The sequence below is a fragment of the Bipolaris zeicola genome (genome assembly GCF_000523435.1).
Source record: "Bipolaris zeicola 26-R-13 unplaced genomic scaffold scaffold_106, whole genome shotgun sequence".
Lineage (NCBI taxonomy): Eukaryota > Fungi > Ascomycota > Dothideomycetes > Pleosporales > Pleosporaceae > Bipolaris > Bipolaris zeicola.
Window position 1 is genome coordinate 19,318 of NW_006912155.1, and position 16,273 is coordinate 35,590.

A 16,273-nucleotide genomic window follows, 5' to 3' on the forward strand; every position below is an offset into this window, starting at 1 on the left:
TGCCCGCTAGATTGCATGAGGGTGACCGACCCACCTCGGGCGTCCCACTTTGCGGCTGTGGATTCACTCTGTTTTTTTGCTTCGAGTGACTTTCGGTGGATTAGGCGGAGAGTTTCTTGGATGCATGGGGCCATGGTCAGAATTTATATCTATCGAGGAGCGGGGAGCTCGCTATTGCGGGTGCAGCTGAAGCTGGAGTTGTCAGCTGAAGCGATGAGACATACGCAATAGGCGGTGGGCGAGCTGAAACTGGATGACAGCGCATCTTTGGCATGTGACCGTGCATGCAAACAATGTTGAATTACTTACTCATACTCCAAGTCAAATGGTTGCTGGGTCAAGCATTGATGGCCTGGGGACAGATGGATACTCGTGCATTGTTGAATTCCAGAGGAGATGGAGAGACGGGGGGGAGGGGGAGGAGTGGAGAGTTGTTCGGCAACAGCCATGGGCGGCGGGGATGCGGGGAATACGACGGCACTCGCATTTCAACCTCGCCAGCTCTGACCACTGAGAGCGAGCTTGTGCATACTTATTTTACATACGCTCGCTAACTATGTCATCCAGAGGCCAGCCACGGGTCCTGCTCTTCGGCGCTGGTAGTGTCGGGGCTATCTACTTGTACCTACTGAGCAAAGTAGCCCATACAACAGCCGTCTGTCGCTCCAACTACCATGTTGTCAAGGAACATGGTTTCATTATCAACTCGTCCATTTTCGGCAATGACATCCATTTCAAGCCAAACGTCGTCCGCGATTGTGGCGAAGCGTCATCCCATTCGCCAGAACCCTACGACTACATTGTTGTCTGCAGCAAAGCCATACCAGGTACGGTGCCCAGGCTGATAGGCCCTGCTGTGACGCCTGGGCATACGGCTATTGTCCTGATACAGAATGGAGTAGGCATTGAAGAAGAGTTCATGCAGGCCTACCCAAACAACCCCATCATCAGCACCGTTGTCTATCTTCCCGCAACCCAGAGACCAGCAGGTGTTATCAGACATGGCGAGGTAGAGCAGCTTCAGCTGGGAGCCTATCCATCCTCCTCATCCAACTCTTATGCCAAAGCCTTCGCAGAACTTATAACATCTGCCGGCGGTACTGCAGAGCTCTACGATGACGTTCAAGCCAAGCGCTGGTACAAACTTTTGGTCAACGCTTCCTGGAACCCGATATGCGCCCTCACGTTGAGCAAAGATACCGAGGTTCTGACAGCTTCAAAAGAAGCCAATGAAGTGCTGCGGGCCGTTATGCTGGAGATCCGGGACATCGCAGCCGCACATGGCCATGACATCACACGAGAGCAGGTCGATATTCAGCTCGGGCGGGCGCAAGCTAGGATCCCAAACAATGCTGGCATTGAACCAAGTATGCTTCAAGATGTGCAGGCTGGCCGGAGGATAGAAGTGGAGGCCATCGTAGGCAATCCAGTAAGGATGGGCAAAGAGAAAGGAGTCACGTGTGTGAGGCTCGAGATGCTCTATGTGCTAGCAAAAGCATTGGATTTGCAGATTGGAAGAAGATGATGTAAGCATTGCTTGTCGCTCTAAGGAACGGGACGCTTTTGACAGCCTGCTGTAAGATCTTATCAAAGAGAATTCAAGTATACTCTTAGTCTCTGGTCCTTCCGAGCCGCTTTGTTCCACGCCTGGCTTGATCATATCCTCTCCCAAATATCATTGCCGTTTGAACATCAATGCAGTAGTCGCGTTTCACTGTCAACCAAATGCAGTGTTAGTCCTTAGCCGATTCACTGCTCCACACGCGTGGCGGGCATCATGCCAAGCTTTCTAGTTGTGTTCATTTCACGTTCACTCCCACACAACAATGGAAAAACTGTTGCAGTGTTGACGAACGGTTCGTCGCAGACCTTTGACATTCACTTTGAAGATCTTGCTTTTCATTCTGCCGCCAGGCACCACCTCTCCTTCAACTATAAAGTTTGCTTCAACTATACATAGCAATCTCAACCTACAATACCTCCTCCCACCTCTCTTCTTTTCTTATATAACTACTATCTGAAACCTTTGAAAGGATAAAATCTGAGCCAACTCCACAAGTCACGGAAAAAATGTGGGCTATCATCTCTCAGATTTGCAGCTTCTACACCAACATTATGGACTTCCTGTACTGGGAGGTGTACTATGAGATCTGTGACTTTTTCATAGAGAGTTTAGTTGTCTCAATCATCACTAAACTCAGCTTAATAGGTGTCTTCTTCGCCCTTGGTATCTATCTTCTCAACAAAGTGGACGAATTGGAAAAGGGTCAGTTCAACCGTGGATACCAGCATCACGAAAACTACGATGCTGACAGACAATCAGTTGAAGCCAAAACACCAATCGCCCCTACTTCCCCTCTGATTTATCCCGTCGCGACACCACTACCACGCCCGGACTCACCTATACCTACAATCTACTCTCCGCCATATGAATTTCCTTTCGAGCACTTCCGTGGGACAGGCGAATCTTTTACACCGTCTCGCCAAAACCTTCACGTTGAACGCCCACGATATATTCCTCCAGTTACCTATAAAGGCAGTACTTTTTTGAAAACTACCGAGAATGTACAGAGGCTAGACGAAGGCATCCCGGCAGTTGCAGAAGATGCTGAACCTCCACATGAGGAGGTTGAGCAAGCTCAACTATTTCCTGACACCCCTTCGCCTCCACCCACAAGCAACAGGTCGACCTCGCTCCCGGAAACGGCGAGTATCCAAACTCCTATCCAAACTCCTCAAACTCCACATCTTCCTGAACCCCCGAGCCCCAGAACCATACGAGTGAACGCCCTGAATCGGGTTGCCCAGGAGGAGCATAAGATTCAGGAGCAGATTGTCATTTTCCTCAACATGATCCCCACTGGTTCGGGATACGAGCTCTCGGCCACCCTTATACTAGACCTTTTGTGCGAAGCAAAGGAGTATCTGGAGCCACTCTTTCCAGATGGATTGAGTGGTATCCCCACCGGTTATCTCGTCTGGGGGCAAACAATCATCGATTTCTGGAACGCCCTCTCACCATATCGCTGGGACTTTGTTAACCACCCAGACAGCAGAATGCCTGAGTTCATCAGGGGGTATCTCAATCTTGCAATTTGGTTCGGTTTGGAAGAACGCCTCAGCGAGTTCCTTTTCGTGCCACCGTTTATTCCTAGGCCTGAGTCTGAGTCTGTTCCTATTCCCGAGCCTATACCTGAGCCCATTGTTGAAGATGTTCCTATTACCGAACCTATACCTGAGGCTACACCTGAGCCCCTACCTGAGCCTGTTATGAGTATTACCGAGGCTAGGCCTCAGTTCCAAGAGCAAATGAGAGTGGCTCCAGTCTCTTCCTCCGCCACATCACCACCACTACAGCCAGAGCATTCTGCTCTACAGCCAGATTCCGCTCCAGCTACCTACACATATACGATGTCAACGGTCCCGACGAACTTCTCGTACCAGAAACCCAGCCAAAAGTCTGACCCGCTACCAAACCCATCATCCACCTTGCCTGCAGATGATGCAGCACCCGCAATCCCGGTCCAAGAGACTGTGCAACCTCCACAGAAGGAACAGTCTACAACGATAACTAGCTTTTCTCCTCTCAATTTTACGTACATACCATCAAATCCTGTGAACCCCTCCCATCGGAGAAGCAACAGGACATCCAAGCCACCACTCACAAAGCCATCACGACCCTCGCAAGCACCTCAAAAGCAACCTGCCGAGCCACCCAAACCCACTCCAGTCGACCCCAACCTCCTCGACTTCACCGACCCAAAGTGGTCCAACAAACCCACCCCCGAACTCCTCACGCTAACCTGGTCCTCCTTCTCCTTCCCCACCCCCAGCGCCGCAGCCCTAAAACTCTGGTCCCACTCCACCATGGGCCGTCTCTCGCTCCCGGAACCCCGCACGAAAATCCTTACCTCAGACTACATAAAGTCGAACCTCGAAACCATAGCCCTTGAGTTCAAACGCGCCGCTGCCATCCTCAGACTCCAGGCGCTCGACTGCGAAAAGCCGTGTGAGGATGATCTAGGCATGTCGCCGCTGTTCGGGGAAGTCATGTTGTTGATTGTCCAGGCGGCGGATTTCACGGAGCGATGCGATGAGTTGTGTGTTTGGGATGCGCGGGATAACTGGTATCATGCTTGTGTTTTTTTCCGCGATGCCGTGGTTCAGGATGAGAGGGTTTGGGGTGCGCTTTGTAGGTATTATGGACAAGGGAAGTATAAGCCGCTGAAGAAGGCGTGGGAGCAGGGGAGTGTGGAGTGGCTGTTGTTGGATGCGGATTATCCGGATGTTGAGATTTGAGCGGTTTCTTGGTTTATGATGATTGGGCATGCTTTGTTTGAAGGGAGTTACTGTTCAGCGCGTTTTGCTCTTATTGACTTTTCAATGCTCTTCTTGTTTTGTCACGTTGCTTGGATGATACCCCCCTTGGTCTTGTGTTTTCATATAGCAGTCTAGAGATCGTTTGATAATCAAAGACGCTTAGCGTTTCTCACATTGTGATATGAAGTTATTTTCACGTGTGGATATTTCAGCGGAACCCCTAGATTGATTCGTTCTTACAAAGTGAAGAAGCCATATCACAGACTGGACAACGCGCACCACACAATGCCGTCAAACACACCAGCAAGTCACCCAACACGTTACACCACAAGCAAAAGCACCAAACCATCAATGTGAAACTTCGATTAAAGACTCACTACTAACCCTACAACCTCTCTAGAAAATTCCAAAAACAAGAATATTGTACTACTCTCAAAAGCTACCCAACAAACACACCAATCAGGTACTATACATTACTAGCGGACTCTAAAAGGCTCCATGCTTAAGCAGCAGCAGAAGGGGCAGGGGCAGTAGGGTTAACGTCAGAGCAGATAAGTGCCTGGCCGAGAATGGGGATCAGGCAGCACTTGGCCTGCTGGCCCACTGAAGAGCAGGTATCGATGAACTCGTTGACGCCAGCAGGGGTGACGGTAGCTGTGTGAGGCGTTAGTTACTGTGGTTTTTATTTTCAAATGGGAGAGGAAAGGAAGAGGTGGAAACGTACGAGGACTGCAGTCCAAGTCAGCGAGGTCGAGGACGTCAGTTGCGCAGCAGACGGGGTTGCCAGAGGAGCAGAGGCCAACCTGGCGCTCTTCGAGGGGAGCAGCGAAGGCAGCGGTGGCAGCGAAGGCGAGGATGGTGGTGATGGAGAACTGCATTTTGATGGTGGAGAAAAGCTGATATATCTTTGAAGATAAAGAAAGTGTAATTGGTTGGTTGGAAAAGTGAAGGTTGTAGTTTGTTTGCGAATGTGTGGAGTTGGATGTGATGATGTTTTTTTATCGAGGACTTGCGTGCTCTCTTTATACCTTTCCTTTTGACTACTGGCTGATACGTGTATTCATTTTCCAGGGTCTGTTCCAAGGTACACGCAACTCTTACTTGCGGCGTTCATCGTCATTAGACTTGCCACTTCACGGAAGATGATCGTCATCGGCCAGGGGAGGAACGAGGAACGCACGTCCACAATCAGTCGACGATAAAGGTACCGATCCACCTGTTTACACCTAACTTAGTCGTGGTATGTGTGACCCTAGTAAGGAGTGACGTCGATCTCGAATCATCCCAGCTTCCTCGTTCCCGGTGGATCGTCTTGACTGGATGCTACCGGGTGCGGAGACTCCGTCGGGGCTGTTGATCTTGAAACGTGCCGGTTAAACTGTTCTTTGCATTTAGAGAGTGAAAAGCCACAGAATGTAGATCTATGCCGGACGTTTAGCTGTACACAGTATGGATATGACATTTAACACGGCATTCTTTACACATTAAGCATATTTTGGCTGCGCGCCGGCGCGTAGACTTGCCACAGTGTATGCGTACGCCATGTATGACCGTATTGCCAGCCGTATAGAGGAATTATGGTATTCCCAATGCCCTCTCATAGGACAGCAGGACACCATCTAGATACTGTGGCTATGCCCTTGGTGACGTCGATGGAGCCGAGAATCGGCTAAGTACATGGCCGACAAGGTCGCATAGTACTCATTTCCGGCAACTTGACCAAGTCAAACTCGTACAAAAAGCATTGTTCGAAGCCCATGTTCACGGCAAACACGGCTATATACCTAGTGAATGCATCAATGCGACGTGGGATATGAGATTGTATCGCGATTAACCCCTTTGTGAATCCAAAGATCAAGCATGTGGACGCGAGACCCAGAACTAACCCACATCATACGGTCAAATGAGCGTGAATTTTCTTTCTTTAGCAATTGGTAGATCTTCGGGAGATGATCGTTGACAACGGTGAAAAGTGGCGAAAGTAGTGCTGTCTAGCACTGTCGACACCTCATTGAACCATGCAAGTGGCGGTGATAGGGGTGCATCCAGAACATGACGGGAAACGTGAGCTAGAGGAGCTACGACCCATTGACGAATAAGATCCAAGAGATGGCTTTCAAACAATATGCAGAACAACAGTAAAACCTGGTGGTGATTCGGTAGCCGAGCGGTATAGCAAGGATGAGGTCTTATAGGTACTTGCCAGCGTCACTGAACTTGTGGATGGTGTGAAGCGCCATTACTTTCATGCTGTGTAACCTGGGACTGTATGCCATCAATTGTGAGTGTTGTTTCGCTTCGGATGTCCCAAAATACATTCTAGGATGTGGTCAGCATGAAAAGGGCCGTCTCAGGGGCCGTTGTGCAAAAGGAGGAGGGAACGGAGCGTTGCATGCCCAGCCGGACGTTGCGCCCCACCGGTCTACCACGCTATCCCCTTTGCAGTCTGACAGCCCTTGCTCCCTTGCACCTCTCTACGTCACGCCTCAATCTTGTTCCTGGATAGCGCAGCAGGATCTCAACAATTTCATCATTATATTCACCTTGGCCAATGGTTGCGGTCAATTGAGTAACTTAACAGCCTTTTTATCCTGGGCGCTTACGCCACAGAAGTAGCCGAGGGCGAGTCATGAGATTCCTCGCGCCGCTGTCTACGCGAGGATAGGATCATACCTTCTGGTGGCGTACAGTCTAAGGAAACTTGGAGCGGACGATCTGGAGGTGGAGGCTTTGCGACGTGGAAACTTGATAGTGCTTGGCCAATTGTGCTCCTGCATCATCGTCAAAGAAGGCCATGCCCAAGCTGTGCTGCACCAAGGGCAAATTGAGAAAGCCTCGTCATCAATAACTACGTATCGTCTATTGCGATCGTCTTCCAACGGATCATTTGGTGGAAGGTGTCGCGTGGGCAAAGAATCACTGACCATTACGCCCACATCAGCAATAATCCATTGATTTCCGCCATCATCCGATTTGGTTGCCATCGAAAACAGGGATACCTCATGGAATATTTCGGGCGAAACTGAACGGAGTGGGAGGTAGTGTAGATGTGGTCTGACACGACAGCCGTTGGCGAATTATGTAACAAGCACAATGGAGCACTTCCTACCCATCATTACGTTGGGCTTATACATGGAGTATATGAACAAACTCATTCGCAGCAAAACCTTCTGCGCGTATGCTAACTCTAACTTCTGTGTATATTCAGCCATTAAAGTACGGTACTTTCATCATGCTCACAGATCTTCCAGCTTACTTTCCACCTGGAAAACATCAGTGCTACTTCTTTTGACCACGGCGATAGCGTAAATTCCTTGCCCAAGCTCAAAACAGTGAGCGCACTATTGTATGAAGCTATGGACAACAAATGGTAGTCTCACTTCGTGTCGATTACGGTTGATAATGGGATCTAGTCTCCATTAGACGCTCACTGAAAGGGGGCTGGCGAAGACACCGTATAAAGATGCAGTGTGGCCTCTCAAACTTGTTCCTTCCCGATACTCACCTCTTGTCCGAGGGACGCTTTCTCGGAAAATATATGAATTTGAAGTATTCTATACAGCGCGCGTAATTCAACTGACCGTGGGTAAGGTTTAACTCGACTAATTCCAGCCCTGACTATACTTGATCGTTAGACGTTCCCCGTAAACAGAGGGATTACTTATTAAGGCATCTAAACTTCTGACTCAGATATTTATACTTTCTCCTTATCACAACCACCGATTCTAAGTGTAATCTACAGTCGATGTTTTCAACTCATCTGAGGCGTGCTCCGCAACGCCATATTGCTCCAATCCCACGTACTGGATGCATTTTGACTTGGTGATATATCTTACCATGCACATCATGGTACCAATCTATCCATACGATATAGCCTTTTCCAGTCAACACCTCCATTGAGTGGGCTACGGGATATTTGCCTGGTAAGCCGACGAGCTGTGCCAAATGTCGGTTGGTAAGCCAACGCATGTACTATGGGCATAGCCACATATCAGTCGTCAGAAAATCTATTTGTATAATTATGTGATTGGTCAGTATAGATAACAATATTCTATGTTGAGAAGAGATGGTGGCGACATGGACAGGTTCGAGGCGAGAACGCAAGCAATTTAGCTAGCAGAACTAATGCACAAACCCCAGGTTTCTCCAGAACACATGCAGATACCAACTGATCCCCAGATTGAGCACCGACAGGTTGGGCCGGTGCGGCGAGTTTTCGGCTGCAAATCAGCTTCAGTGCACCAGCCGCACTACACTTCCTGGGGTTGAGTCCGTACAATCTGGGGACTAGTCTACACTACAGTCAATCTATGACTAAGAGCTAATGTTTTCTCCAGATCTTGAGAAAGTGGAGGCTACATATGATCTCTATTAGCATCGTGTATCTGAGATATTGATCCCGCAGGAGGAATATAGTTAGGTAATGATTCCTCAAACACCTTTCCAGTTAGCATGTTTAAAATTTGATCACCTTAGCGAGGCCCTCATAACGGATCTCCTTTTTTCAAATGCTGGAACATTTCGTGATCATTAGTCAGATTCATGATCGCCAGCTTGTAAGTACATGGCTCAAAGGCAAGAGATTAAATCACATGACAAGCTCAATATTGTATCGGAAATGGCCGTGGGATGTTGCATGAAAATTTTGTGCAAGAAAAGAATTCTCATCAGACTTCCAACCCTGATAGTGAGTCAATTCGATTGAGAACATATCTCCTGAAATGTCGCGATGGAGTCAACATCAGGTTCGAATAGAGTAGCATCTGATTCGCGCAACGCCAAGGACATCATCCGACAAAGGCCCGGCCCTCACGCTAAACCCAAAGGCATTCAGCCGCCACCGCATTCCCCGACGTTGACACAGCTAAACTGCAGATTTTTCCAGCTAAGAACCGTCGGGACCTGCGCGGGATACATTTCCGTCGTTAATCCCGTAGATAAGCAACGCACTTGTACGTTCGCGTGCAGGCTAGACGCAAAACAGGAGCCGGAGACCCGCTCGTAGCCGTCTCGAAAATTTCAATCATGCTACCGTCACGGTTCAACCTGCGCGCAAATGCAACCAAGTCGCCCCCCATGTGGACCTAGGATGAAAATTTGGACAGTCGACGGGTTTTCCAGAGCGTGGAGTATGCCGACGGCTAACGAGATGGGTCATTGGAGTGGTCCACGATGACTCCACTGTTGGGGTCGTCAATTTTGATTGAAATATTGTCCATGGTCCTGGCTTCTTTGCGCTTCATCCTGATCGAATACATTGCAGCTCTTTCGTTGTTGTCTTTCCATCGTCAAGCCCAAGCGCCGGGTCCACCGCTGACGCATCAACAACATCATGGCATCCGCTGCTGATCAAATAACGCCCAAGATGGACCAGCGGTCGGAGAAGTCGCTTTCTCACTCAGGAAGCGATGTCGAGAAGCAGGCTGCCCCGCCCAAGGAGGAGTTGCAGCGCAAGCTATCCTCCCGACACTTGCAGTTCGTCGCTATCGGTGGAACAGTAGGAACTGGTGTCTTCATCGCCAGTGGAGGCTCAATTGCAACTGCTGGCCCTGCTGGAGCACTCTTGGCCTATGTCTTCGTCGGTACCCTGGTCTACTCCGTCATGCTCAGCTTGGCTGAGATGGCTACCTACCTACCCATCTCCGGTGCATTCACTCAGTACGCTGCTCGATTTGTTGATCCCTCGCTCGGTTTCTCCATGGGATGGATCTACTGGTTTTCTTGGTCAATCACCTATGCGCTCGAGCTCACAGCTGCTGGCCTCATTATCCAATGGTGGAACTCTGACCTCAGCATCGGCATTTTCATCACGATCTTCTGGGTTCCAATCACTGCTGTGAATTTCTTGCCAGTCGACATCTTCGGAGAGTTCGAGTTTTGGTTTGCCCTGATCAAAGTCGTCGCCCTTGTTGGATTCTGGATTTACGCCATCTGCATGAACGCTGGTGTTGGCGCCCAAGGCTACATTGGCTTCAAGTACTGGAACTCACCTGGCGCTTTCGCCCCGTACATTGCTGAGGGTCCTGTCGCGAAGTTTGTTGGTTTCTGGGCTGTTCTTATCCAAGCTGGTTTTGCCTACCAAGGTACCGAGCTCTGCGCCATCGGTGCGGGCGAGTCAGCCAACCCACGTGTGACCATGCCCAAGGCCATCCGCAAGACTTTCTGGAGCATCTTCATCCTCTTCGTCTTCACCATCTTCTTTGTCGGTATCTTGATCCCCTACGACAATGAATCCCTCCAAATCGGCGACACCAACGCTGGATCCTCGCCAATGGTCATCGCCTTCCAACTCGCTGGTGTATCCGCTCTTCCCGACATCTTCAATGCCGTTTTGCTCACTGTCGTTCTTTCCGCCGCCAGCTCTAACGTTTACTCTGGAAGCCGTATTCTCGTTGGCCTTGCAGAGGAAAAGTGTGCTCCCGCATTCCTCAAGACTGCCAGCAAGCGTGGAGTTCCATACTGGGCAACCTCCGTAACCGCCGCCATGGGTCTGCTAGCCTACATGAACCTCAGCTCCAACGGCGAGCAAGCCTTCAACTGGCTCTTGAACATTGTCTCCGTCGCTGGTTTTATTGCCTGGACATGTGTCTTGATCTGCCACCTTGCCTTCATGCGTGCGCTCAAGGCTCAGAACATCGACCGCGACACCCTTCCATTCAAGTCTTGGGGAGGTCGCCCTCTCGCCCTCTACGGTGTTACCTTCTGTGCCATCATAACCATCACCCAAGGTTTCACCGCATTCGTTCCCTGGAGTACCGAGGATTTCTTCATCGCATACATCAGTTTAATCCTCTTCGCTGTCCTCTACACTGGACACAAGCTCGTTACCCGAAGTAAATTCATCAACCCCGCGGAGGCCGACATCCACACTGGAAAGTTTGAGGATGAGATCTCCGAGACCTGGGAAGAGTCCTCTGCCAGTGGATGGAAGAAGATTATGAACAAGTTTCTTTAATTTTTCAGATGTCTCTGTATAATCTAAATGTTGGGCTTGAGTAACAAAAAGTGCTTTTTGGGAGCGTTTATCGAGGACCGCATGGCGCAGCGTTAGGTGGCGTACGATTGCATTGCATGGCGTCTATTATTCTTTTTCCTAACTTCGTTGAACCGATACCAATGTTAATGTTTTGAAAGTCTTCACAACACGTTCTTTATCTCGCCTGACTCATGTGCCTACAAGAGTGAAAAGTTACTATTGCTGTATCATACTAAGCATTGAACTTACAAAGCACTTTATAATCTCAGGAGAAAGACATTCGATAGCAAACAGGGGATCATGTCACAAAAGCCTGATGGTACATCACGACTTTGAAGCGCCACCTCCTGCCTCAGCCTCCTTCCCGTTTCGCCAGTTGAACAGCCACCACAGCACAGCTATGCACCGCCACACGATGAGGCTCAGCCGTCTCGGTACCGAAAAATCTCTTCACAAACACCAGGTTGGCTTGGGATGAGCGAAGCACAATCACTGCACAACCTGCCGCCCATGGCAAGAAACTCATGGCTTCAACGTAACGTGAATTACACAACGGGATCACTGACATCCCTCTCGCCATGAAGCAGCACGATCGCAGAAACGAAATACATTACACCGCTTTTATCGTGCATAGCTACTAAGAACAATCCACCAAAACACTGGGGGTATCATGGAAAAACATTCATCATCAACCACCCACCTATTCATCTACAATGATATCAAAAGCAAAAGAACCACACACCCGTTCCGCATAAAACAATCAAATCCTTCCATCCCACGCCCCCCCCCCTTCCCCCCTTTCCCCTTCCCAAAAACTGTCATCCACCCCAGCCTCCTCCATTTCCTTCCCCAACTCACCCCCACAGCCGCACAACCTCGAGCACACCGAACCCCACAATGCCGACTTGTATTGCGCCCATCGATGGCACAAAGTTCATCATAGCGGCGCTCTCGGTGTCGGTATCGTTGTCAGAGCTCGCAAATCCTCCTTTGGGCTTCTTAGCCTTTTTGCTCTTCTTGCTCTTTTTCTTCTTGTTGTTGTTGCTGCTGCTGCGGGCGGCGAGGTGCGAGTGCGCGTCGGTGTAGGCGTGGGCGGCGCGGGCGGTGAGTGCTTCGTTGCATTGTTCGATTGATGCGCCGGTGAAGGGGGAGGAGGGGGTTGCTGTTGCGAGAGTGGCGAGGAAGAGGGTTGGTAGTATGAATTTCATCTTTGATAAGATGTGGGTTTTTGTTGTTGTTGTTGTTGGTTTTTGACAGAGAAAGATTGAGGTGTAGGAGCGTTGTACACACACGGGTGCGTGTCTTTATTAATGGTAAGAAGGATTTTTGACTAAATGGCTTGGTATGAATGCCGTTGGTGGCTTCAATAGGGACGGACTGGTTGGTTGGCGGGAAGAAATACTGAGTCGCACAATATTATATAGTCCTACCCATCCCACGATGCAAATTGCACGGCTCTTTTACCCAAGTTGAGCTGTACACATCCTTTACAACACGACCCTTCTACACTGCCTGATACGTCGTGATTGCCATTGAACAGCACAGCCTGCTTAAGGCCTGCCACGACACACATGATATTATACCGGCGGTCTGTAACTTGATAGGATTCAGACCAATCAGAGATAAGGTGAGCCATCACTGCAAGCCATGGAATTTAGGCTTACAGCTTGGCTTCCTTAGCGTGTCAGCTGAATAGGTTAACGATCCTACGTCGGAGTGTTAAAAACATGTTTTGCCAAGCTTCTAGACTAGCAGTTCAGCTGAGAACTCATAGTTGCATTTCCTGTAAATGCTTAGTGCATCATCAATGAACCTTGCTGGGGAACGACTTGTGTGGGCCGAACGCACGACCAATCCTCAGTGTGAAGCAGGATTGCCGAGATTGGAACTGTCGCGGACTGGATGATGGACGGCAATGTTGTTCGCATTTACGAAACACTATCCGCGTCCAGCTACAAAGAGGTTGCTTTCTAAAGATTGGTGAAACTTTTAACCAGACGGCGTAAGGTGCCCAGTTGTGCCCTTCTGCATAATGAACGAGCCATGTTTTATTGCTGAGCACGGCCCTTACGAACGCGACGACCCATACGATACTGTGACCTTTTGCTTATCATCTGCATCCATTGGCACTCTGTCTCCGGAGGGGGGTATACTGGAGAGGCGGATTTGCCGAGTTCGGGCTCGCGATGATGGAGAAGTGATACCTCGCATTGCTGCAGGGAAGAGTTGTCGCGCCAAGGGTCGGATAGCTGGAATGCTGACCGATATGATTCCAAGACTGCATTCACTCACGCTCATTATGAGACATGGCACGCTCTTATCTGCAGACCTCAGTCAGCCACTTCTCTCTCGCTGTCAATCTGACCAACTGTTTCTTGATCTGTGCTGACGTGGATCTTTCAAATGAAGACATCGAGAAACATCGTTGGTGCTTTGGCAAACGCCATAATGATATGCGTAATGAAAAAGGCCTTCTTACAAGTGATGTCCAGAGCATGCAGACTGTGCAGAAAGCAAATGCGAATAATTCCTACTATGCAGGCACTAATCATACTCAGCACATGTTGAATTTGGGATCGTGGGACTGCATACCTTGCACCTCCTCCTAATAGCATACAAAGGATGATGCGTTGCTTTCGCGACATGTCCAATCTCCAAAAGTAAGGCAAAGGAAGTACACAAAGGGCAATATCGGTGATTATGTTCACCGCCGAACTCGCGTACAAATAGGCGACATAGTCGATACACTTGCGTTCGACCATAAATTCCCAAGCTCCATAGTATGGGAGACATTGAAAAAAGGTAACGAAGACACCTACGCACAGAAGAGTCAGCAGTGATAGGTTAGGGTGGTGATTAATGCGCTTTACCTGTAATCCACAAGCCCACAACGGGAAACATTGTCACGTACATCCACGTGTGGAATTTTTGGTCCGGGACAAAACGAAAATAGGAGGATATGATGGCGAGTTTTGTCAACGCGATTGCACAGGCGTATAATATCTGGCAAACGTAAAGATCCTGCTCCTTATTAGTGTCATCGAGTCACATGGATACTCTCTTTACGAAGTACTCTGCTGAAGGAGAAAGGTTCACATACCAAGATAATACTCTTCAACTTCTCGAGGACGTCTAGTAGAGGAAGGACCCAAATATGTTGACCAAGCCCGTGAGTGGTGCCTGCTGCGGTGTTACTAACTATCGTTCTGCTCCAAAGGGACCCACCCCACTTACCCACGATGCATGCCACTGCCAGAGCTACCGTAAATAACGCAGCAAATATGATGAGGACTACATTGCATTAGCGAACTAAATAAAGCATTATCGTGTACGTACCATCATCAAAGAATATTTTGTGGACGTATTTGAGTCGTGCAACTATGCGTAGAGCAACAGTTAAGAGTACAAGGACAATGATCATGGTACATGATATCTTGACAAGGGGAACGTTGGAGGAATGGTCCGCGAAATTGAACTGGCTGATGTCGAACTGGTAATTACCAAAGAGGGAAGTGCCATTACCGAGCGGACTTGACATTGTGTGAGGGCTCTGAACTGACTCTGGTCGAAAATGTAGGTAGAGTCAAGGTGGATCCTACATTGATATCAGTGTGCCTACAAATAGACCAGGCCAGGGCAGGCTCAGGGGAGCGTTTGGCATAAAGGTACAGAGGTGGGTTATCTTGGGTCAGTGCGTACGTAGTGGACGTCACATCTAGCTGGATTCCTAGGTCGTTCGCCTATCACCAATAGCGGCATTCAGGGTTTAGTGTCCTCGATGTTCTACCAAAATGATCGACGACGAAAACAATGACTCGCATGTACGACCAATTGTGTGATGGCGGAAGTGACAAGAGAATAGCCTCTGCAAGTTTCGAATGTGGGTATACGTCTGGTCCGGACGGCTAGATATATGCAAGCGCGGCATGGGAAAGTTAATTATCCCCAGATTCCCCTGAGATGACCGACCCAGCAGTAGACTCATAATCTAAAAGCCCACAAGCCCGTCTGTTGGGCGAGTGATGGCTGGGTTGCACAAATGAGGTTTCGCAAAGCTGCATCCGTCCAACCTTCGGTGCTCAACAGCATCTATATTAAGATGTTGCAGGACAACGGCACCAGTCATCAAATGAATTGCTTAGCGAACTGGTTGCCGTTTTCGCAACCTGCTCAACACCAGGTCATCTTGCTTGGCAACAGAAAGTCTTTCCAGAACATGTTCATCTGTTTTGTTTGTGCAGAATGGCAGCCGCACCAGCTTTCACAGAAACACGGAGACATGGCTGCAGGAGTAAGAGGCGCTTGTGGGCACCGGCTTATTGTTTCTTTTGTTAGTGCAAGTGATAGTTTCCGGTACGCCAGAGTTTGTCCATGTCGACGGTTCGTCGGAAACAACGGCGACTGGCGACTGACGCCTGCAAGGGTAGCCGTGCATCTCAACGATGATTGAAACAAGAGAGCGACGGCGTTGGCGGACAGAGCGAAGTGAGATGTGAGGTATGTGTGGGGGTGTATTTGTGTGGCTGGAGAAGGCCTCAGGACGAAAGCGGAAGAGTCAGCTTCCCATCGCCTTCCGATCCCAGATTCGGGGCAAGCGTCCCGCCGAGCCGGCCTCTTCCATCTGTCAAATACCAACTGGTGCTCCGCGCTGAACACATACAAATCCTCCCAACTAAGTACTACACTACATGCAAGCACCACATACTAATTGCCCGGTATGTGTATCGGCATCTTTCAGGTCTAAGTAAAGTAAAGTCGATCTTCACAACTTCGGTCGCGACACATCACGCGGAGTTCCTATTCACTCGAGCACAACTCCAACACACGTACATGCTTTGGCGCCTCCAATTGCCGTGAAGCTGACACGCGCCTCTTGGTACAAGTATTACTTGACAAACGTTGATCTGGACGTCATGGTCGATCCGCCTTCTCCGCAAGCAGACCAAGAGCAAGCGAAAATAGCGCCGAGCCGTTGTC

The 16,273-nt window shown here is 49.4% G+C and overlaps 6 protein-coding genes across 6 annotated transcripts; 3 read left to right on the forward strand and 3 right to left on the reverse strand.

Moving 5' to 3' along the window:
• Positions 1-556: 556 nt before the first annotated feature.
• COCCADRAFT_99646 (uncharacterized protein) lies at positions 557-1,525 on the forward strand (the record flags this gene model as incomplete). The annotated part of the gene is made up of 1 exon (XM_007715453.1): positions 557-1,525. The coding sequence occupies one exon, from the start codon at positions 557-559 to the stop codon at positions 1,523-1,525; it is 969 nt and encodes a 322-aa protein (XP_007713643.1).
• Positions 1,526-2,070: 545 nt separating this feature from the next.
• On the forward strand, positions 2,071-4,299 carry COCCADRAFT_6154 (uncharacterized protein; the record flags this gene model as incomplete). Its single annotated transcript, XM_007715441.1, has 1 exon — positions 2,071-4,299. The coding sequence occupies one exon, from the start codon at positions 2,071-2,073 to the stop codon at positions 4,297-4,299; it is 2,229 nt and encodes a 742-aa protein (XP_007713631.1).
• A 523-nt stretch (positions 4,300-4,822) lies between these two features.
• On the reverse strand, positions 4,823-5,198 carry COCCADRAFT_99650 (uncharacterized protein; the record flags this gene model as incomplete). The annotated part of the gene is made up of 2 exons (XM_007715454.1): positions 4,823-4,974; positions 5,045-5,198. The coding sequence occupies 2 exons, from the start codon at positions 5,196-5,198 to the stop codon at positions 4,823-4,825; spliced, it is 306 nt and encodes a 101-aa protein (XP_007713644.1).
• Positions 5,199-9,652: 4,454 nt separating this feature from the next.
• Positions 9,653-11,275, forward strand: COCCADRAFT_6156 (uncharacterized protein; the record flags this gene model as incomplete). Its single annotated transcript, XM_007715442.1, has 1 exon — positions 9,653-11,275. One exon carries the CDS (start codon positions 9,653-9,655, stop codon positions 11,273-11,275), a length of 1,623 nt encoding a protein of 540 aa, XP_007713632.1.
• An 875-nt stretch (positions 11,276-12,150) lies between these two features.
• COCCADRAFT_37941 (uncharacterized protein) lies at positions 12,151-12,504 on the reverse strand (the record flags this gene model as incomplete). The annotated part of the gene is made up of 1 exon (XM_007715455.1): positions 12,151-12,504. One exon carries the CDS (start codon positions 12,502-12,504, stop codon positions 12,151-12,153), a length of 354 nt encoding a protein of 117 aa, XP_007713645.1.
• Positions 12,505-13,363: 859 nt separating this feature from the next.
• Positions 13,364-14,834, reverse strand: COCCADRAFT_99731 (uncharacterized protein; the record flags this gene model as incomplete). Its single annotated transcript, XM_007715456.1, has 7 exons — positions 13,364-13,617; positions 13,776-13,840; positions 13,889-14,111; positions 14,167-14,317; positions 14,397-14,476; positions 14,531-14,587; positions 14,633-14,834. The coding sequence occupies 7 exons, from the start codon at positions 14,832-14,834 to the stop codon at positions 13,364-13,366; spliced, it is 1,032 nt and encodes a 343-aa protein (XP_007713646.1).
• Between the last annotated feature and the right edge of the window lie 1,439 nt (positions 14,835-16,273).